The 22,941-nt window shown below is 54.3% G+C and overlaps 1 protein-coding gene across 20 annotated transcripts in view; it reads right to left on the reverse strand.

Annotated features, from left to right (window-relative positions):
- The window catches only part of LAMB3 (laminin subunit beta 3), a 66,493-nt gene that overhangs the window by 2,386 nt on the left and 41,166 nt on the right, over positions 1 to 22,941 (reverse strand). For 19 of the 20 annotated variants that reach the window (XM_064594115.1, XM_064594107.1, XM_064594108.1 and 16 more), the window contains 19 exons: positions 22,507 to 22,621; positions 21,898 to 21,971; positions 17,874 to 18,065; positions 16,500 to 16,563; positions 15,875 to 16,068; positions 13,662 to 13,782; positions 12,727 to 12,915; positions 11,397 to 11,552; positions 10,864 to 11,060; positions 10,438 to 10,549; positions 9,292 to 9,673; positions 7,917 to 8,077; positions 7,572 to 7,792; positions 7,088 to 7,285; positions 6,606 to 6,750; positions 3,830 to 4,037; positions 3,252 to 3,393; positions 2,664 to 2,840; positions 1,739 to 1,892 (listed from right to left, as the gene is read on the reverse strand). In XM_064594115.1, coding sequence (XP_064450185.1) covers positions 1,739 to 1,892; positions 2,664 to 2,840; positions 3,252 to 3,393; positions 3,830 to 4,037; positions 6,606 to 6,750; positions 7,088 to 7,285; positions 7,572 to 7,792; positions 7,917 to 8,077; positions 9,292 to 9,673; positions 10,438 to 10,549; positions 10,864 to 11,060; positions 11,397 to 11,552; positions 12,727 to 12,915; positions 13,662 to 13,782; positions 15,875 to 16,068; positions 16,500 to 16,563; positions 17,874 to 18,065; positions 21,898 to 21,971; positions 22,507 to 22,621 — 3,202 coding nt within the window. Of the gene's footprint in view, positions 1 to 1,738; positions 1,893 to 2,663; positions 2,841 to 3,251; positions 3,394 to 3,829; positions 4,038 to 6,605; positions 6,751 to 7,087; positions 7,286 to 7,571; positions 7,793 to 7,916; positions 8,078 to 9,291; positions 9,674 to 10,437; positions 10,550 to 10,863; positions 11,061 to 11,396; positions 11,553 to 12,726; positions 12,916 to 13,661; positions 13,783 to 15,874; positions 16,069 to 16,499; positions 16,564 to 17,873; positions 18,171 to 21,897; positions 21,972 to 22,506; positions 22,622 to 22,941 lie in introns of those variants that run through there. The other variant, XM_064594117.1, reaches the window with a different exon arrangement.

The following is a 22,941-nucleotide window of genomic DNA, read 5'->3' on the forward strand; positions in this document are numbered from 1 at the left end:
ATTCCTGCAGACAGGTAAATGCCTGTTCCATTGCTATAGCCTGAGCCTTTTCTGGCTCGTAGATGCGTGACACACCAGTTACTAAAGATTTTTAATATCCCTGAACCATTACTCCTCTTACTTTGCATGCTTTGTATTTATTCGCTCTTTTGGCTGTAGCAAGACCCTGCTAATTTCCATGGAGCTTACATCACTCAAAACCCTTGGGTTTTTTTCGGTGACCAACAATTCATATGTGCTTATCACTCACCAGTTATGAAACGTTTTATCATTTTAGCAGTTATAAAGTGTTTTCAGGTACATTAGCCTCTGAGAAGCCAGGCCTCACCGAGCTGTACTTGTGAGTTTAGGCCCAAATAAGCCCAGAGTGGAAGATAATACTTCTCTTTAATTTTACCCTGTTGGTTTCAGCCCATCCTTTTAGCCTTCTGAGATGGTCTTAGAGTAACTGGTTCTGTTACCTAGAGTATTAACAACCTATTGTCCACAGGTTTGAAAAACAAATTCTTTATCTTTGTGTAAAACATCGATGGACAAGGGCAGGGCGTGCACTGACCCAGCCCCTCAGCTCCTCCGTCCAGCTCAGTGGCTCACCCTTCAGGGACGGCCGGCCACAGCCTCCGATCTACCTGTCGTCAACTTGCCTGCCCAACCTTCCCCATGGTGTCTACCTGCCTCACCAAACAGATTTTTGTCTGTTTCCTCTGAAATTCGGAGAAGTTCTGTTTGTGGCATTCACTGGGCACACCAGTGCAGTGACCCATCATCACATCTTAGAGATTGAGCCCAGTTCTTGGAAATCCCTGTTCTCCCATCTGAAGAACCTCAGAACCCTTTTGAAAACGATTTTTTATGTCTCTGCCATATTCAAACCTTTGGACGGTTCTCTACTGTCTCCAGGGCTAAGCCTACCCTCCTCATGCTGGCATTGAGACCAGCCACCTGGACCTGGCCACAGTGACCCAATGCTACTTGTCTCCCACCCGTTTTGATCCTCATCACCGCTCCTCTCCTGGTGGGTGCGCCTGCCCCCATCCCCAGAACATGTCTTGTTGCTTCCCACCCACCCTGTCTTTTTTTTTTTTAATTCTTATGTTAATCCCCATACATTACATCATTAGTTTTAGATGTAGTGTTCCATGATTCATTGTTTGTGCATAACACCCTGTGCTCCATGCAGAATGTGCCCTCCTCAATACCCATCACCAGGCTAACCCATCCTCCCACCCCCCTCCCCTCTAGAACCCTCAGTTTGTTTTTCAGAGTCCATCGTCTCTCGTGCCCACCCACCCTGTCTTAATGTCCCTGCTTTTCCTCACAGCCTCCCCCCGCAGGCCTACACATCCTTCCAGGCCTATGTCAAATCTTATCTTTTCTGAACATCACCTTCACTGGGCATTTCTCTCCAACAGAAATGTCTCTCCGCAGACTGCTTATTATGTGGGCTCCTATCACGGACCCCCTTGTGCTGTTAAATAGCTTCACGCATCTTGCAGGTGACCAGAAAAATGGCCCCATCTGGATTGCAAGCTCTTGAGGGCAGGACAAGTCTTACAAGTATCTCTGCATCCCCAACCGCCCCATCATTGTGCCTCTGACTTCCTGGATGCTTGGGAAAGCCCTACTGGTCTCGTCCCTTAGCACTGCTAGCTCTGACAAGGGCGGGCCTCAGAAGCCCTGGGTTGGGGCCAGCCTCCTGGGATGCCCAGGAGTCCAAGCCCCAGGACCGTCCCCTCACCTTTCATCCTGTCCATCATCTCCATGGTCTCCCCAAACAGTTCCTCTGCCTCCGTCTTGACACTCAGGATCCGGCTGCCCTGAGCCCCCAGCATGGGGCTCCGACCCAACTGGTCCTTCAACTCAGCATATTTTTGCTTTATTCTCTCAAATCCCTGAAAAAGGTGAAACAGTCTGAGTGCCACCAGCATCATCATCATCCAAAGTCCTAAAGACCTTTGGCTAAAGCACTCAGTATCCTCCAAATCCACACACAGGGATGAGGAGCCTCCTGATACTCCCCAGTGGGTTGCTCTGGCCTATGAAAACCCCTAGGCCCCAAGCTGTATCTGACACTTCTTCTGTATTTCTCTCCCTCCATCTGTGGCTCCTGTCCTTTCCCACCTAACTCCCCACACAGTGCCAGGCACTTAGTGGTCACTTAGCAGTATACCTGGCAGCCTGGCCACTGTGCTGGGACCGGCCACGAATGCCAAAGTTCCTGGTACACTGGGGACCCAGAGGATGGCTCTCTGATCGCCTCTCTGACATAATTCTGACAACGATGGGGCCCAGGTTAGGCTTAGTCAAGACTGCCTCTCTGGGCTGGGTAGCCATGACGGGGGACAAGTTCTGGATTGGATGTCAAGGGACCTGCTTTGTAGGCAAGCTCTGGGCCTGGACAAAGTTACCCCCCCATCTGTAAACAGAAAGGGACTGGACTAGATCATTTGTAACACCCCTGAACCAGCTCCCCAGAGGCGGCCCGAGGTAAAGTCCAGATGCCAGGCCAGGTCAGGGTGAGTCCTGAAGCCCTTTCTGATGATTCTAGAATAACATGTTCCAATTGCTTTTGAGCCCAAGGTCTCATAAAGTGTAGAGTCCTCTCCTGCTCAGGACCCTCATGCTGGCTGGTGCTGCCCAGGACGACCTCCACCTGCTCTCACCTCCTGGGTGCTCAGCGCCTGCTGCTTAGCACCCTCTGTGAGCTGCTGGGCCCTCGCCACTTGCTCCTGTTGCAGCCTGGCCCTGCGGCTGAGCTCCTCCATCCGTGCCCGCAAGTCACCCAGCTGCAAGCCCATGCCAGCCGCCAGTCCTTCCGCCGGCCCCAGGACCTGCTGAACCTTGGTGGGGAAAGAGACCTGGGTTATGGTGGTGGGTCTCCTAAGCAGGGACCTCGTCGTCCTTCTGCCCAGGTCACCAGGCATCGAAAACTCTCTCCAAGCAGGACACCACTATTGTCCCCCTGCTGGTCCCCTATCTATCTGTCCCCTGGCATCCAGGCCCCCCCTCTCTCCAGCTCAGTTGATCTGCCCCCCAAGCCCCCCACCCCCTTGCTGCAGCTCAGAGCCCACCCCTGGCCTTCTGCACCCAGCCACGCAACCAGAAAACCAAGGGCTCAAAGCTGGGCCCAGAGCTCATAGTCCTCCCTCTTTAGGTCCCCTTCCAGGTCACTTTCTGGCATTTTCTATATCTTGTGCCTGAATCTGTCTGTTCATTCCCAAATGCGGCAGAAGGAAGCCACACCACCTCACCTCAGCAACCCTCTCCTGGATAAGCCGAAGGGAACGGCTGGTGCCTTGCATGGTGTCCTGGGCTTCCTGCAGAGCCACCGTGCCCTGCCGAAGGTTCCCCACCACGTCCTCCACCTGGCCCTCCACCGCGTGGGCTAGGCTCCTGCAGCAGGGGGAGGGGAAGGGAGATAAGAAAGAATGAGCAACCAGTGAATGAAGAGATGCATGGCTCCACTCACCAACCGGTTCAAGAGAATATTCTTCCCAGCCAAGACCTAAAAAGGGAGTATTAACACATAGCTTTTCCATCCTGGGACCCCACCGAACAGACACGAGGAGTGTGAGCGTTACGTCTGAGACACCCTTTGGTGTCACCCATATGGAAGACAGGGTCATGCTAAGGAAAGTTCACCCTGGACACTGTTTCTCACTTCACCACCCCCCACTACAGTAAGCACCCCTCCTGTCCCCCAGCCCTCTGCACCCCTCTGACATGTACAGATTCTTTTCCTTCTGCCAGCAGCCAAAGGAGTTGGGGAGCAAAACACCAGCCCAGCCCGGGGCAGGGAGAAGCGCGGGCTAAGGGCCCCAGGCCATACCTGGCCTTCTCAGCCTCCGCCTGGAGCCTCTGAGCCCGAGCAATGTCCTGCTTGGTCTGAGACAGCACCAGGTCCACACTGGGTAGCCTGGCGGCAATGGCCTGGATCTCATTCATCTTCCGCAGCACCGTGGCCGAGTCTGTGGGCAGCCACAGGGCCAGCACGGCCTCGCTGACCTCCTGGATGGTGGCCGCATCAGTGTCAGAGTCTGGAAGACAGCCGTCCATCAGACCACCTCCCCAAAGGTCAGAGGTTTCTCCGAGCTGAGCAGCTCCAGGGAAGCACCCGCGTGCATCTCTGCCGCCCCCCCGCCCCCCGCCCGAGAAGCCACTGCACCCTGGCGGGGACACTCAGGTGCCCATTCGCACAACTTCCGGGAATGCTGCGGGAGGACGATTGTGGGCACAGCTGTGGCAGCTAAGTGCCTGGGGCCACAGGAAACTGCAAGCTGGAGAGAAGGAGGTGGTGCCAGACAGCTGGGACTGAACAATGCCTGCAGCACAAACATAATCAGCCCTACGCCGGGGAGAGCGGCCAGGAACTGGAACTGCTTCCTTGGCAAGAAGACCCCTTCCACGCGCCCCTCCCCAGGCCAGCGTGCTCGTTTCCGCAAAGGCAGAGAGAGATCATCAGGTCTTTGCTCCAATGTCACCTTTCCAGAGAGGCCAACCGTGGCCACGCAATCTAGAATCGCACATTTCCCCCTGAGCCAACACCCCTTACTCTCCTTCTCTGCTCCTCCTTCTCCCTATCATTTATCACCTCCCATGTGCCGAACCCGTGACTCATGGATCTGTCTGTTTTCTGTCTGTTACCCAGCCAGAAGCCCTATGATGGCAGGGACTGGGTGTCATCCATACCCCCAGCCCCAGCCACAGTGCCTGGCCCTCCAAGGCACTTGGTGTTTGTACAGTGAACGAACGATTCAAAGATCTCCAGACCCAGCCCTCCCCTCTACTCTTCAAGCAAACTGGGACAAGTCAAATGGCTTCTCTAAGCTCGCTTTCCAGACCTGTGAAATGGATAATGATCCTCAACCTGAAGGGATGAAACGAAACAACCAGTCAGCAAGGATTTTACAAGCCAACTCCGGTCAGAGAGTAAGGTCAGAAGCACAGAGGTGGCATCTCCTCCCTATCTCTCCCTTTCACTTTTACAGATCCCAGGGACTGGCATGGGAGGGGAGGGGGCACCCGCCCACCCAGATGGCTTGCCCCGGGACTTGGGGCCAGCACATGGGGAACTGAGACTGCAAATCAAAGCGGATCCAGTCCCTGTCCTCACAGAGCTCGAAACCTGGTGGGACAGACAGGCACATAACCAAGGAGGGCCAGCCTGAGTGCGGAGGATGAGCACAGGGTGCTCAGATGGCCACAGGAGGGGCGCCCTAACCCAGTCTGATGGGGCGGAAGGAGGGGGCAGGGGGAGGGTTCCTGGAGAGTGGGCCATCTAGAGGATTCTTAGAGGGGGAGCAGGACTTAGCCAGGTCTGGAGAGGTGGGACAGGGGAGCAATCCAGAGAGACGAAAAGCATTAGCAAAAACCGTGTGTGTGTGTCCATCTAATAGTACAATCATCTAGACTGTGGACGACAGAATGAGAAGAATCCTACCCGTATTCCCTCCAAGCTGGATCCCCTTAGGCAGGTTACTTAACCTCCCTGTGCCTGAAGCCCTCCTCTGCAAAGCGGTGGGCAATCAGGACTAAGTCACGAAATACCTGTGATGCGCTTAACGGTGCCAGGCACTTGGTGAGAACTCAGCAAGCCTGAGCTGTGATTTCTGTGAACTCCATGTGAAGACCTGGGAAAGCCCGTGTGTCCTCCTTGCCCCACGGGCCTCCCACGCACCCCACCCCCAGGACCCTGCACACAGCAGCAGCTAGTTAGTGCTGTGCCCCCTGCACAGTACTTTGGAGACCAAAACCCACTGCCATGGAGACTGCCAGAACTGTCGTGGGCTCTTCGCAGGGGTCAGGCCTCTCTCAGACTCTGCTCCTTCTCCCGGCCCTTGGTCCCATCAGAGGACTTGACCTGAGACACACATATAATTTAGAGGACAAAAAGGAGCCCCCGGCCCAGCGACTCCCTGCCTGTTCACGTGAGCCCAGGCTGTACCCCAGAGACTTCCTAACCTCCCTCCCACCTCCTGGTCAAGGCTGATGCCATTCAGCCTCACAGGCTCTGCTTGGGGGAGGATTTCCTTATCCACGAGTCCAAGCCGCAAACTTTGTCCTGCCCCTTCGTCCTTGTTTCTGGAACACCATCTCCCTGCAACCACTCTCCCCCACTCTGGGGCTCTCTGGAGGCTGACTCCAGCCTGGCCTCAGGCAAGCCACGGCTGCCAGCAGATCCTCCCCGCCTCTCTCCAACCTGCTCTCCACACTCAGGACGGGGCTGGGACCTGTGGGGAGCAAAGGCCCCGCAGGAGTAGCAAGAAGAGCCCTGTGGTCACACCAAGCCCTTACTTTACATCAGTTACTAGGTCCCCGGGAGGAACGTGAAATACTACCATCCCGGTTTGCAGAAGCGAAACATGAGGCAAAGAGAAAAGCAACCTGCCCGAAGTCACAGGTTTCCCGAGTCCTGTCCAGGGATCTTTCTACTCCCAGGGCGGCCAGAGAGGGCTGTGGCAGCCACCCAGGTGAGCGGTGGGCACCTGGCCCCGGTGGCCCGGAGGCGAGGGGAGGAGGGAGCTAGCTCCATGGAGGGAATGGAGGGTCGAGCGCCAGGCAGGAGTCCAAATATCAGGCCAAAGGAGAGTAAGGGCCAGGCTCACCTGACAGGAAGTCCCGGACCTGCTGGATGAGGAGCCTCATGCGCCTGACATCCTCCTCCATCTGGGAGCGGCCGGCGCTCACCTGGGTCTCCAGGCGCTGAGCGTCTGACTGCACCTTCGAGGCGGCTTCCTCAGCGGCCTTGATCTGCCAGCACACAGTATAGGTCAGCAGTGGTCAAGGCCCCAAGAGAGCCTCTCAGCAGCCCTCAGGGATTCAGTGGACACCCGCTACCCACGATCTACCTGGGAAACATCGGTAGCTAACCTGGTTTGGCTCTGGAAGAAATGATGTGGAGTCAGGTGAAAAAGCCCAAAACACTGGCCCCACACTCGACCTCTCACTGGCTGTGGCGCCTCAGACAAGTCACTTCACCTTTCTGGGCTTTTGTCTCCTGACTTGTAAAACAGACACTGACTTGCCCTGGGGGGTCTATGCCCTTAGCCTTTCCCTACGTGCGCCCACCCCCCTTGGCTGCACCTACCATCTGCCGGGTCTGCTGGAGCTGGGCATTGAAGCCCTGCAGCTGCTGGGCCACCTGCCCCGCCATCCGGAAGGCCCCATCCGCCCTGGGGAGGGCACCTCTGCAGTGAGGGCCACATGCCGTGCCATTGTCTCTGGGACACAGCTCTCCAGGGCACGCTCCTGGGGTACAGGCCGTCTGCCTGGAGCCCCCGCAGAGCTGTGGAGAGGAGGAGACGTCAAAGAGGGTACCCAAGGCTCTTCAACAACCACTCCCACCCCACACCCAGGGAACAAACAGCCAGACATCTCCATGGCAGCCAGGCACCAGAAACTTGTTTCCTTGGCAACCACTGAGCACAGCGTGAGGGGCCAAAGACCGGGATGGGGGGGAGGGGGGGAGCGGGGCGGGTTCACACTGCCCTAGGAGGAAACACGGCAGCAGCCAGTGGGTGACAAGCTGGAACAGGGGGATCCAGGAAGCGGGGTTCCATGCCACGAGTCACCTTGTTGATGGTAGGTGTCAGATCAGGCAAGGAAGCCATGTTCAGCCTCAGGGCCACAAGCTGGGGCCCACTAACTCCGGCTCCTCCTCCCAGCTGGCCCTCCAGCCTCTCCGCCTCTCGCCGGCTGTCCCTGAGCTGCAAGAGCATGCGGGAGCCGTCGAAGACCCGCTGAGCAGCCTGGGAGGACCGCTGGAAGGCTGCAGTCAGCACCCGGAAGGCCCCTGCGGGGAGACAGAAGGGCAGTGAGCCGCCCCGGCCTGGGAGGCCTGGAGATGGAGGAGCAGCAGGTGCGGAGCCAAGGTGCGGCGTGGCCTTGCGTGCAGCTGTCTGAGCAGCCCTCCTCACCTGAAGGATTCGCACCGCTTATCCTTTCAAACTGCTCCTTCTTGCTCTGATACATAACGAGGAGGTGACTGAAGCTTCGGTCCAGATTCTTGAGGTCTTCCGAGAGGGACAAGGTCTCCTCCTCTGGGGGCAGATCAGGCTGCAGGCTCTGGAGAGTCTGCCTGAGATGCGAGAAGAGCTTTCACTAAAATACGGGAGAGGGGCTGCCTCCCCAGAACCTGCCAGCCCCTCGGAGAAGCCTCTGTGAGGCAGGAAAGAGAGAGGTCTTCAGCGAAGGCCGCAGAATGCAGACTCCACAGGCCGCGGAGGATTCTGCTGGACAAAGGCTAAGTGAACCAGCGCAAGCTCCCTCCATCCCTCGGCAGGCAGATCGCAAAAATGGCTCCTTCCTCCACTTGTGTGCCTCTACAGTCCTGAGCCGCTGCACCTCCCCAGAGCGGGCTTCCATGAGGCGCGTCACCCTGACCCCTTCCTCCTTGGCTCGCTGCAGGCTGACACCAGCTTTCCCACCTGTACCACCTGCTCGCCAGACTCCGAAGTCTCTCCTCTGCAGCCCACACCTCCCCACGAGGACCCACAGCTACAGCCCGCTGGTCGTCTCCACCCAAAGGGGGTCAGGATCCCCCAGCCCTGGCCCACAACCATTCAGCTTTCCTCTCTCCCCACCCCCTTTGCTGGTCTATCAGCCACCAACTCCCTCCCACAAGCTCTGCATTCTTCCTCTACAGGCTTTGCTCTGGCATGGGACGTCCTTCCATGGAGCACCCTTCCATGCCTGCTTTTTCAGCCTACGAAATACCTATGGACTTGCTACTCAATTCTGAGACTTAGGTCAATCATATACCTGGATGGCTCTGGGCACCGAAAGTCAGCTAGTGCTTGGGGAATGCAAACTAATTATAGAAACTTCCAGAACCAAACCTTCCTAAGAAGGTGCCTCTGCTGGTAGGAAGGAGGTGTGGGTGGGACCGCTCCCATTCCAAAGGCAAATACAAGTTATTTTTAGAGCCCCTGCCTCTCGGATGCCCTGCACCAGGGTGACTAATCCAGAGCTGACTCTCTCCCACGGGCAGTGCCGGGCACTTGAAAGAACACTGGGGCTCCTGCCTGTGCTGAGTCCCAGTTCTGCTCCTCAGTGGCCGCATGACTCTGTCACATCACCCATCTATGCCTGTTTCCCCACCTGCAAGACGGAAGTAATAACACCCACACACCAACCTCACAGGACTGTTGTGATAGTTCAAAGAGAGAGCGCGTGTGAAAATGCTCTGTAAACTGTAAAGGGCTGTACCAGCGGAAGGACCCGCGTGTGCCACTTACGTGAACCCACGTGAGGGAACTCTTCTTGGCACCCGGCAGGGAAGGGGAAGTTTACCTGATGGAGAAAATGGCATTGGCCACCTGGGACACCTCCTGCTCGGTGACCGGGGAACGGGAAAGGATTGCTCGGATCTGCTCCATCTTGCTCTTGGCATCCGCGATCCGGGAGGTGAGGCCAGGGTCCTCCAGGCCCAGCCCAGGCCACAGGCCGGCGGCGGTGGCATTGCGGAGGCTGCTGAGGCGCAGGGCCTGCCCCCGGAGGTCAGCATCATAGATCTGGAAGCAAGGGTGGCAGGCCACGCACACCGGGTAGCGGTCACAGTAACCTCGTTGGCACTGGTCGCAGCGGGGTCCGGTCAAGCCGGGGCGGCAGAGGCAGCGGCCCGAGGCCTTGTCACAGCCTGGGCCCTCCGTCCCCCGGAAGTCACAGTCACAAGCTAAGGCGGGTAAAGATGACGGTCAGGGTTGGGGGTCAGGAAGCTAAAGGCATGTGGTGGGGAGAGCCTGAGGCAGGTCTGACCTCAGGGCCCGTCTACAGGACTTGGGACAGTAGACAGTCAAGGCCAGAGTAAAATCACGGGAACGGCAGCAACCAAGGCAAGCCCTTAGTTAGCACCTACTGTGTGCCAGGGCCAGGCACTGCCCCGGGTTAGACACCCGCCCGCTCACAGTCTCTCTGTGACAGAGTTAACCACGCTCATCTTCCCACGCGTGCAGACAAGCACCAGGCACAGAGATATTATCAAGTGCAACGTGCCCTCAGGAAACCGAGGCCTTGGGGGCAGCTACTGGCCCCAGCCACTCGGTGAGACGGAGGCCACGCTGAGCCGGGACCCGGTCTGCACGCTCCAGGTGCCAGGCTCTGCGGCTACTTGTCAAACGGGCTCTGGGGAAACCACACCTTCCCCCTCAGGACTCACTTTCTCCAGCTAGGAAGAAACTCCTCCCCTCCCTGCCGCTGCCTGGAGATGGCTTCTGGGAAATGCCGTCTCGGGGACACGGGGAGCGAAGCACCCTCCGGTCATGGGGGCCGGGGGGCTGGCTGGAGCAGGTGCGGGGAACTCGCGCTCCACGGGGCTGCCGGGGCCCACCCCCCACGTCCCAGTACGGGACGTCCTCCCACACCGCAGGCCCTCCCAGGCCCTCCTGCACGCGCTCGCCCCCGGTGCCTCGGCGTCCCCCCACTCGGCAAAGCACCCACCGCGGCATGTCGTGCCTGCACCTCCGTACGTCCGGTCGGGACACTGGCGTATGGCTGCGGCGCTGCACGTCAGGCCACCAAACCCTTCTCGGCAGGGGCACTGCCCCGTGAACTGTCGGGGAGAGCACTGTGAGGGAGCTCCCCCGCAGGCCCGGCCCGGCCGTGACCTGGTGTCGGGGCCTGGGTCTGCCTGCACAGCGGGTGTGCCCCCAAAACAAGGGCTCCCATTCAGAGCCGGGCTCGGAAGTCAAAGCCCCGAATGGCCCCGCAGAAGGCTCAGAGCCACCCCGGGAGGGATATTTGGTGGCGTCCCCAAGGAGGACGGGGACAGGAGGAGCCCAGTCTGTGGGCAGCGTGGAGGGAGACAGAGGGTGGTGAGCCAGCGGACTTTCCGCAGAGGGACCCAGGGGCCACCCCCTCTTGTACCTGGTTGCACTGGGGGCCGAGGGAACTCTGAGGGTCACAGGCACAGGGCTCACAGCCCCGACCACTGGCCAGCTTCCAGTGGTAGGGAGCGCACTGGTCACATTTGGGGCCCACCACGTGGGGCAGACACAGGCACTGCCCACTCTCCTCATCGCACGGCATGTCCCGACGAGACCCCAGGATGCTGCAGTCACAGCCTGCAGGAGGGAGGGTTACTCAGCTAGCAAGACAACCAAAGCACACCCCTGGAGGACACACAGCAGGGAGAGGGCCAGCCTGGGAAAAGAACCAGGCAGGGTCGTTCTTTCCAGATAACCTGGCTGACTCACGAGGCGGCGCTGTCCTGCCTGGCACCTGGCAGCTGGGCCGCCCACCCTCCCTCCCTCTGGCTGACTCAGTGCCACCTTCCAACCCGGGCCTGTGCTGCCACCTGCTGGACACCCAGGGCACGGCATCCAGCACACAGCCCCGTGAGGTAAGTCAGGAGCCTGGGGGCCCACACCGTCTTCCCCACGCTGGGGCCCCCGACTCACGGTGGCAGCCCTGCGGGTTGGCATAGGTGAGTCCCGTAAATCCTGGCTTGCACAGGTCACAGCGCTCCCCCTGCACATGCTCCTTGCACACGCACTGTCCAGTCACTGGGTCGCAGGGAACCCCTGGCACTGCCCCATCGGGATCACACTCGCAGGCTGCGAGACAAAAGCAGCCACCACAGTGAATACAAAGAGGAAAAGTGGAAAGTGAAGAGCAGATTGTAGAAGCCAGACTGCCTGGTTCAGATCTTTATTCCGCCACTTATTGGCTCCCAACCTTACAACCTTGGTCATGTTACTTAACCCCTCTGTGCCTCAGTTCCCTCATCTGCACAATGGGTATAATGATACACCTCTCATAGATTCCCTCTGAGGAATAAATGAGTAAATGAAAAGTAGGTAGAACAGCGTTTGGCCCATGTTAAGTACTTTAAAGGCTTTTGTGGTCGTTATTTCCTGAACAACTGCTATACACCAAGCCCTGAGCTGGGCACGCTTGCCTGTTGCCTGATGTAGTCCTCATGACAACCCCGAAAGGTGGGAACACACTTAAGGTCACACAGCAAGTAACCGCGGGAAACAGAAGTCAACTTGTCCTTCTCACTCTTTCCATACCCAAATAATAGCGACAGGAAGTGAACCAGCTTTCTCCCACCCCCACCCCCAGACCTCTTGCAGGACTTTCAAAATGCAGATTCTTCCTCCATCTAAAGAGTCCTTCGTGATTAACCCCTCCTGATGCAGACTGCTTCGGTCCACTCTGCTCTCTCCTGTGCGGAACACACTGGCCTTGTGGACATGCTAAGTCATTCCTGGCTGTTCCATGCATATGTTCCTTCAGGAAACATTTCTTCAGCATCAGCTATGTGCCTGTCACGGCGCTAGGGCCTGAGGATATAGGACAAAAGCCCTGCCATGGAGGAGTTCTCAATATTGGTGGGGAAAGAAAAATACAGAGCAAACCACGTTACCACATGGTAAAGACAATGACCTATACATGGACGGAGTGCTCAGTCCGCCTTTTTCAAGTATGATTTACATTGCCAAACAGGGTGTCTGTTTCTTGACAGCAGGAACTGTCTCTTATGTTTACTTTTGTCTCTCCTATGTCCAAAACAAGGGCTACATAATTATCGATTGATTGACTGATGGTCCAGAGAGGCTAAGTGATTTGCTTAGCAGTGCACAGCTAAGTTAAAACAACTGCCCACAAGTCCTGACAAACAACCAAGGCTTCGTGCTTCCTGAGGGCTTGTGTGTCCCCAGGGACACAGATGCTCCAGTGAGTGGTGGGCAGATGACACCCTGGGTCCCTGGAGCCCCTACTCACGGATACAGGTCTCCTGAATGGGAGCGCCGGGACGCTGGTTGCGGAAAAAGTGCAGCTGACACTGCTCACAGTTCCTGCCCTCCGTGTGGTCCCGGCAGTTGTCACACACGCCTCCGTGTGCCCCCTGGCTCGCGGCGAACACAGCTGGGTCGAAGTGACAGGTCTCTGAGTGCCCATTGCAGTCACACCCTGAAAAAGGAGATTCCCAGGGCTGACCGTAGACCAGCCCCACTTCCATCCACAAAGCACGTTCCATGCTTATGCACTGGCATCTCTTGCAACTTTGCAAGATGCTCAGGTCTAGGAAATGGGGAAACTGAGGCCCAGGGAGCCTTGTGTAACTCACTTAAGGTTATACGGTCAGTAAGAAAGCAGACTAGAGTAAGAACTCGGGCCCCTTAACTCCCAATGTGGGGACTAACCCAAGAATAACATCTGTGTGGGGCCAAAACGGGAGCCCTTGGAATGGTCCACCCCAACCCTCCCCCGTAGCCACCACGGATCTCCTGCTGGGTCACTGCCTCTCTCTGGGCTGGGGACCCTTGTTTCTCCCACTTGTGCAGAGAAAGACCCTGACTCCAGGGGGCCTTCTGAAGCAGGGAACCAGATATGTCCTACACAGGACAAGGCAAGCGGAGGGGACAGAAGAAAGAGGACCTGGGGATACCACGAAGGCCATGTGGCATCAGTAGCATGGACCAGCCTTGGTCGCTTCGGGCCTGAGAAGAAGGTCTGGGGAGGCAGAGGGTGGCTGTAACCCAGACTATCTCCATCCCCACAAAGTAAGGAGAGCTTACATTACCGGGGTGCAACCAAGATTAGATTTAAATAATAAAGAATAAATTCTCCCGGTGTCCAGGTGAGATCACTGAGGCCCAGAGAGGCCAGCACCCCATCCAGCCACTACAGGGGAGCGGGTGAGTCCAGGACCCTACGCTGGCATTCGTGGGGGTCCTGGTCATCTGCGGGTCTCCAGGGCTGATCGTTGTAGAAGGGTGCACAGCGTTCACAGTTGGGCCCAGCAGTGTTGTGCTGACAGACGCAGACATCATGGACCTGGGAAGGGGCCACCAGTTATCAGGAATAATTACCAAAGAAATGTCCCAGCCATGGACCTGCCCTCTCCCCTCCCCCCTCGCCAAACTGCTCAGGGTCCAACTCAGACCCCATCTCCTCCAGCCTTCACTCAGCTCCAGTGACACTCCCAGCTGCCTGCTTATGTGCTATTGTGGGTGTGGGGGTGTGGGTGTGTGCGTACGTGTACACGCACACATGCACGTGCCTGCCCTTCTGCTCTAACTAGGCGGCTTTTTAAAGCTCAATCCTGGGGCCCCTGGGTGGCGCGGTCAGTTGAGCATCTGACTCTTGGTTTCAGTTCAGGTCCTGATCTCAGGGTCTTGGGATGGAGCCCCACATCGGGCTCCACGCTCCATGCAGAGTCTGCTCGCGACTCTCTCTCCCTCACCCTCTGCCCCTTCCCCCATGCGCGCGTGTACTCTGTCTCAAATAAATACATGTTAAAAAAATAAATAAATAAATAAAAGCTCATTCTTTGCCCTTGGACATCCCCCTGATGCCCAGTCCAAAGCAGCACCTGGAAGGTGCCCAGACACCCTTATTGGCAAACTATGATTCCGGAACTTTGTGGGCCCTCTGGAGATTTATATTCCAATAATCTTTGACTGCAGCTGTTTGGCTAATGGGACCGCTATGAGCAACTGTTACTAGACTCATTAAGACATAAAAACAGAATAGCTATTGTGTGCTCACTGTCTTCTGCATTAAGCCCAACACCCTCAGCCTGGCATCAAAGACCTGGACGGCGTTTGCCCCATCTTCATTTCCCCCTCAGAACAGCACAGCCAGGCTGCACCTCAAGCTGTGTCCTGCACAAGCCCTGTTTTTCCCACCTCTTGGCCTTTACTGATGTTTTTCTACCTGCCTGGAATTCCCTTCTTCCTCCCTTCACCAGTAAGATCCTGCCAGTTAGAATGGCATCTTCTTCACCGGGCCTCCCTGGTTCCTCTAGTTCCGTGGCTCTCAATCCTGGATGCAACTCTGGAGTCACGTGGGAAGCTTTTTTAAAAATACCATTGCCAGGCCCAATTCGATCCAAATCTCAGAGACAAAGCCCAGACTTTGGTACTTTTTAAAGTGGTGATTGGAGGGGGGGGGGGGGCGGCCAGATTCAAGAGCCCCTGGGACTGGGCGTGCCCTTTCCCTCTCTACAGCCCCCAGTACATTGTATTCCTCATCCGTCAGTGGTCCTGTTGGGCCTGTGTTCTGTTCGTTCATCTCCAGGCCCTAATAGATGACATATTCCTGGAGCCGGTCTCCCTCTGGCCTCCTCTGCAGCCCCGGGCAGGGCCTGGCCCAGCCATGGGAAGGACGAAGCTGCCCAGGGCTCATTTCACCTGTGTTTCCCTCACAGGCCATTTTAGCCCTGTGCCCCCCTAGCGCCAGGATAAATGAGCTCCCTATGTTAACAGAAGAACCAAAGCCCTAGAAAAGCAAAATGACAGCTTCTTCTGCCTCCGGGCCCAGGGTTCTCTCTCCTCTACTGATGGTTCTCGCATCTGGAGATGTGAAAAGCTGGAGCTTCCCCCCACCATTCCCTGATGCATCTGACTCAGCTGCTCCTGGGTAGACTTAGCAGGATGTGGGACTCTGTTCTCTCACCCTCCCCCGATCTCGCCACTAGATGGGACTCTAGAGTGCCCAAACCAGTGCCTCTCCACCCTGGCAGTGCTGAGAATCCCCTGGAAGCTTTAAAATCCAATAATAAAACTGGAATATCTGAGGACGGAGGTCTGGGCACTTTTTTTTTTTCTTTTAGCTCCCCAGGAAATTATTACATGTAGCCAGGATTGGGCAGCATCGCTTTAAGCTCCCCACAGCACCCACAGATGTGCTTACAGGTGACTGAAAATCAAGCCGTCATAAACCAGAAGGCAGGCTTAAGGAAGTGCTACAGAATTCTGATCTTTGAAGGAATCATCACTTAGACTCTTTTCCACCGTCGCTAAAATGTTAAAGACCCACTTCTGAAATTGAGTGCCCTCCCTTGTTTTATAGGAGCCCTAAGAATGTCCTAAGTCTGCTTTGGTCTTGCTCTCTCCCCTCAGCCCCTCCCACCCGGGGCTGTCACCTGCACGGCGGCGGAGGGGCCGGCGGAGGCTCCGGGCTGAGGGGCGCAGCGGTCGGCGTGGCCGTGGCAGAAGCAGCTGCCTGGCAGACGCAGCTGGGACACTGCGTAGTAGGCACTGGGGGGGTAGTAGCCTCTCTGGGGCACAGGGGCCAGCCTGGTGAAGTTGACTCTCAAGTTTGTGATCTCCCCCAGCTCTGAGAGGGGGGCAAACAACAAAGGGGGAGGGGGTTGGGGAAGGGAAAGTAAAAAAAGGAAGTTAAATGCAAATCGAGTCTCCTAGGGCAGGATGAATAAGCAAAGGAATTCTGATCTCACCGCCCCATCTTCCCTGCCTTCATAAGGTTGGTTATATCAGGAGGCATCCTCCTCAGCGTTCAACCCTTCCAAGGCAGGAAAGACCCCTGCACTCCGCCTCAGGCCTCCTGAGTCTACCACCCAGCCCGATGGAATAAGCAGGGTGAATATTAAATCCAACCATGTGGACAGAAATACGAAAGACCAGGGAATTTCTGTGATCCAAGTTCCAACCAACCAACCACTTCAAGTCCCAAGTTCTAAGTTTTGCCCACCCTCCCCCCGCCCCCGCCATAGTTCCACCACAAGCAAGAGGAGTAACCACACTGACCTTGAATTTTTTTACTTTGAGTGGCTGGAATCCCAGATGCTAAATCCATAATGTTAAGTTGAACCTATGGAGAAAGGGGGGAGGAAAGGCCTGGGGAAGAGGTAAATGGGGCACCCCAAGCTCAGAGGAAGTCTCCCTTCCCACCAATGCTCCATCCCTGTCACACTGCTCAAAGGTCCTTCTCACCTGGAACCCTGAGTAGACCATAGATGTGAGGCCTACCAACAACCCTGAGGGAGTGAGATGATCACTGGGCCCTAAATGTGTGTGTGTGTGTGTGTAGACAGCTTCTCTCCACTTGAAAATACAGATATCCCAAGAATTTCCTGATTTCCTTGGGTCAAAAATAATGGTAAGATGTATAATGTACACATGAGGGTTTAGGGGATACTAATTTTCCAAACACCTTGGATGAATGAGAAGGTCCAGGACCCAAGGATTCATGGATGTGGTCACCACCATCATCTAGACAACCCCCATTTCCACAGTGCTTTTCCTTTTTCATAAAAACAACTCATTCTATGGGACTCCAGAGTTTTCATGACAGACCTCCATGAATCAGGAAAAAGTCCAGTGCTCTGATCTGGAATCTAGGGAATGTGGTTAATTAACATGGGTGTGGGTTGGGCTGTAACCCAGGAGGACTTGTTCCTGCGAAGGAAAGAGGCACCGTCCACAGGGAGGGCAGCGCGCTGCACACTGGGTGCCTAGGGGAGCCGCTCGGAGGGAGCCTGAGCCAAAGAAGGGAGGTCAGAACCCGAAGCCACCCTCAAGCGGCGGGGAAGGGAAAGGCAGTCACGAAAGAAATACGAGAATCCTACCCCAGGTGGAAGGAGTCAGGGAGAGAATTCTGAGCTGTTTCTAGAGGCAGGTTCTCTGTTTCTCACTCGGGGTTTAAGTTCCGGTGACTTGGACCTGTGGCTTGTACCTGAATTTCCCCAAGGGCCAGATGGAGGGATTAAACTGAGAAAGCTCATCCTTGTGTTCTACCCTATCGAGGTGAAATCAGAGATTGAATTCAATTTGTGTAATTTGCTCACTTGAATCTAAACTAACCATCTCAAAGTCCTTGCACGGAAGAAGAGTGGAGTTTGCCCTTTCCACGATGGGGACCTACCAAGGAGCGGGGGTTGGCTAAGGAAGAGGGCAAGGCTGGGTTATGCAGTGCCTTCAACATGTTTTTGAAATATTCCTCCTGAGTAGCAAAGGGGACAAACAGCAAATATTCTGAGAGCAGCTAGGGAGCAGGAAAGACAGCAAGGCGCACCGAGGGGCCATCTCGTCTGCAGAGGCTGGGGGACTGTGCGAGCAACGTGATGTCAGGGGCCTCCCCCGACAGCCCCGTGCCTGTTTTTCAGAGTCCCCTCTACCTACCTTCCCCCCATCCAGGCGCCCGTTGGGCCTGTGGGGCAGGGACTGGCACCGAACATCCTGCCAGCTTTGAGGCTGGCCCTGGTGGACGTGGGGGAAGGCGGAGGTGCAGTCAGCAGCCAGGTACTGGTACACATGCCAAGTGTTGCCGAAGTCCGAGGAGCGCTCAATCAGCATCCCAGCGGGCATGGGCCCCTGCGGAGACACAGGTAGGGTGGGGGCCCTGCGGACTGATGGGAAGGGGTCACCAGAGACACACAATCACCAAAATAGGCTCCCAAAGATGCACGGGTGGTTCCTCTGAAAGAATCACAGTGAGGGAGGGAGAAGGGGCACGAGAGTGAGCAAGTGGGCTTCGGGGCGTCCGGGTCCAACTCTCCTGATGTACACTGACCCCATCAGATTTTCCCTAGGGGAACTGTGGAAGCCAAGAGAAAGGTGATCTACATTCTAGAAGAATGTGATCCCTAGCTCAGCCCACCACCCAGGTGGTCAGGCCAGAAAATTATCCCGCAGCCACATGTCCAGGCCCTCCAAGCCTCTCTCCCCCCTTCACTGGAGAGGTCTTCCTAGATGACTACCTGACTGCACGTCACTCCTGCTCCAGCTCCCTCTACGGGTCGGCATTAGCTAAAGATGAAGTGCAAGCCTCTCAGCGTGGTGCACTGTGTCCTTCCTCCCTCGGTGGGTTCACCCATGTCTCGGGGCTCTCAATGCTGTCTTTATGCTGACGGCTCCCAGCTTGGACCACTTCCTCAAACTATAGGTTCGGAAACCCAGTCTCCAAACAGATCCCACACCAGGCCCTGGCTCCAGCTTCAGTGCCCATCGCCCTCACCTCTCTAGTAGGCGCCACCTGATTTCCCTGTTGTTCACTCTCGCCTTGTTGACGCCCACCGCCACACACAAAATGGACCGTGTCACCCCTCTGCGAAAAACCCTAGAATAGCTTTCCACTATTCTTTCTTTTCCAGCTTTATTGAGATTGTATTGACATATATATAAGTGTAAATGTAAAATGGGACGATTTGACACATGTAGATACCGCAAAATGATTATTGTAATAGTTACGCATCCATCCCCTCCCATAATTCGCATTTTTTGTGTGTGGTGGTAACATGTCAGATTTATACTCTTAACCACTTTCAGGTATGTAATACCGTGTTCAGTACAGTCACCATGCTATACATTAGATTTCTAGAACTTACTCATCTTATAGCTGGAAGTTCGTTGGCCCTTTGACCAACATCTCCCCACCCCCCACCCCTGCCCCCAGCCCCGGGCAACCACCATTCTAGTCTATTTGTATAGGTTCAGCTCTTTAAGATCCCACACATAAGTGAGAACACCTGCTGTTTGTCTTTGTCTGACTTATTTCACTTAGCAGAATACCCTCAAAGTCCACCTATGTTGTCACAAAAGCCAGGATTTCCTTCTTTTTTATAGCTGAAAATCCCATTGTGTATAGATATATGGATAGGGATTACATTTTCCTTGTCCGTTCATCTGCTGATGAACACTTAGCTTGTTTTCATGTCTCGGGCTATTGTGAATAATGCTGCAATGAACATGAGGGTACAGATATCTCCTCGAGACACGGATTTCATTTCCTTCTGATATATACCCAGGTGGAATTGTCGGATCATGAGGCAGCTCTATTTTTAGTTTGTGGAGGAACCTCCGTATTATTTTCATTGGTGGCTGCACCAATTTACATTCCCACCAACAGCACACGAGGGGTCCTTTTTACCCACATCCTCACCAACATGTACATCATGTCTTTTGGATCATAGCCGTTCTAACAAGAATGAGGCGATATATCCGTGCAGTTTTGATTTGCATTTTTCTGATGATTAATGGTGTTGAACATCTTTTCATTGGCCTGCTGGCCATCTGTATGTCTTCTTGGGAGAGATGTCTATTCAAGTCCTCTGCCTGCTCTTCTTGAGTAAGTCTGAACTCCTGACCACGTCCTGCGCTATGTGGGCCTGTCTCCTCAGCTCACCTCGTGTCCTGTGCACCTCCATCTTTCCAAGCAAGCCCTCAGCTGCACCATGCTCATTCCCTCCACAGAGCCTTCGTTCAGGTTGTTTCCTCTGCCTGGAATGTTCTTCCCCCTGGTGGGCTCCTCATTTTTTTGTTCTCAGCTTAAATGTCACCTCCTCCCAAGATTTTTCATACCTACCCAGCACACATTCTTCTGCCCACACTCTGCCCATCCTACCCCTTTGTTTGTTTCCTTCATAAATGTCACCACAATTTCCAATCATTTATTTGTTGGCTTGCTGCTTTTGATTCCTCTCCCTCTAGACTAGTGTTTCCCAGCCTTTGGCTCTGTTAATATCTGGAGTTGGATCATTCCTTGTGTGGGCCGTCCCGATCATCATAGGATGATTAGCAGCATCCCTGACCTTTTACATATGAGATGTCAACAGCATACCCATAGTTGTGACAACATAGAAGTCTCCAGAAATTGCCAAATATCCCCTAATTGAGACCCACTACAGTAAACCGTAGGACCACCCACCGGTCTGTCTTGTTCAAGTGGCACCCCCAAGGTCTAGCACACAGGAGGTACTTAGTCATTTGTTGAATGAATGGATAAAGCTTTAGTCTACTTCCCTCCTCCTCATGTATGTCTGTAAACTCATCTCTCACCAGCTTGTAGCTTCCCACATCCCTATTTCTCACCACCATATACACATTTTCCCCTCCAGACCCTATATATGCATTCCCTTGGCCCCTCCCCAATTGCATACCTTCTTGCCTCTTGCCTCCAGGCCTTTGCACTTTATGGTTGGTTCTCTTTGTCCAAGAATGAACTTTGCCCTTTGCCTGGCTATTAGTGGCCTAAAAGGTTCACCTTTTCCTGGGCATTCTGTGACTCACACCCCAAAGACAGACCAAGTTGGACACCCCTCTGTGTTCCCAGCACCATTTCCTATCAATATCAGAGCACATGTCATACCTCCTCACCATCAATCCTTTGTCTTCCCGACATATACTAGAGCAATGTGAGAACCATGATTTAGCTTTATTCCTCTTTCTATCCCTAACATCTGGCCCCAAACCTACCACACAACCAGTGTTCAATATGTGTGTAGCAAGAATGGACAAGTAAATGAATGAGTGAGTAATGAACAAGCAATGTAACTAACAATATCCTTCCAGATGAATGTTGCCCTTCAAAGTTGTCACCTTTAGAGACTGGGCATTTATTCAAATGATACTGCCATTTCTCAAAATACTTTTGACCTTTTCTTGAAGAGAGGATCTCAGAGCTAACTTTCTGAGTCAAGGAAGAAATTAGATCCTATTGCTTTTTATTCACAGCTCATTTTAGCTCCTGAAAATGATATCACCCTCCGTGATCATCTAATCTTTTTAACCAAGCTCGATCCTTAAATATTTGACTATTTCTGTAGAAAGAATAAAATCAAATCTTCTCTGAAAAAAAAAAAAAATGACCTGTGACAAATGAACAAAAATGTTCCCTCCCAAAGGAATATCTTGGGAAGCTGGTCTAAAAGCAGAATCCAAAAGTACTCTGAGAAGTAACAGCAGTGAATGAGTACATGGCCCACCAAGGGGGCTTCTCCCAAAGCACATCTTTCATAAGGATGGGCCAATTATTGGCTGTTTGCTAAACTCAATCTCATCAGCAAAATTATTAAACATACCAAGAATACACAACTGTATAGTAACTGACCAGACCCAGTGGAACTGGTACTTGGCAGAGCTGAATTAATTAGATGGGTTGAGGATGGGGGATACAGGGAGGAAGCGGATATACAACGACTGCATGGCCAGGACGGGGGGGCCTGGAGGTGCCACTGTGCTCCCAGGAGTGGGCCTCTGCTGTCATCATGACACAGACTCAGGGTAAGTGTCACCTTGTCACCACACCTACCACGTGGTGCCATCACCCCAAGCCTGGGGAGACAAAGCCACTGTGCTCCCCATAAGCCCAAGCCCACAAGGCTCAGAGTCCCCCTCTCCTATCCACTGCCATCTCCAGGAAGCATACCTTAAAATCCATCATGATGTCTTGAAGTTGGAACCTCCTGTCCAGGTCCAACTGCAGAGAGACAGGGTTCACATCTGGAAGGACAAAAAGTAGAAACTTTAAAACAGAGAAATTCTATCTTCCCAGCCCTGAAGAAGGCTCTGGACTCTACTAGCTCTGGAAAGTCAGAAACATTAAGCTCCATCCTCTGATTTCCCTCTTGGAGACGAATGGTACCAACATGCTTCTCCCTATATTTCCTACTCAAGAGCCCATCTGTCGTTAGCCAAATTTCCTTCCCATCATCTCTTGATGATCCTAACACACTAAAGGATTTCAATGTGTCTGTTCTACAAGCTCAATTCCTTCAACGAGCTCACTGTAACTAAGTGTGATGAAATAAAGGCATTCTTCGCATTTCTTACCCTTTCCTTAACTTCCAGCAAATTCTTCTACCTACAGCATCTGAGAGATCTCAAACATAGAGGCAGAACGTCTGTCAACCACACATGTCCCACCACCATAAGAAATGCCTGGGACACCCAAAAGGGCTCCCGGGCACCCCCCAACCAACCCCCACCCTGTGGGACCTCCCACAAGTTTAGGCCCCTGCAGGGGGCCAGAGCTTACCATTCTGTGACTGCCACCAACGCATGGGGCCCGAGGACGAAACCACATTCTCCACGCGGTGACTATTATAATTGTGAGGCAACCTAGAATCACACTTGCAGCATTTCATCCGCCACTGTGGGACAAGACAACAGAGCCTCGTGGGTGGGGTCCAAAGAGGATTCCCCCTGCATCCTGAGAGCCTAGAAGATTCCCTCCGTGAAAATCCTACCCCCAAGGATCCACTGGTTTCAGTAATACCCTTGGAAGGATTAGTCTCTTAAAACAAGGCTATTGGTCATCTTTGAATGTAATTCTTTTGTGTTCCTCCTAACAGAGAGATAAGTGAATAGTGAGGAGGCATTATTGCCAGGAAAGAGGTGTGAGGTGGCAGAAAAACGTTGGTACAGAACATTGCCTCAAAGAGAAATTGGAGGGGTGTCTGGGTGGCTCAGT

The sequence above is a fragment of the Mirounga angustirostris genome, unplaced genomic scaffold, assembly GCF_029215605.1.
Source record: "Mirounga angustirostris isolate CCGP_5_RB_7025 unplaced genomic scaffold, mMirAng1.0.hap1 SCAF_6, whole genome shotgun sequence".
Lineage (NCBI taxonomy): Eukaryota > Metazoa > Chordata > Mammalia > Carnivora > Phocidae > Mirounga > Mirounga angustirostris.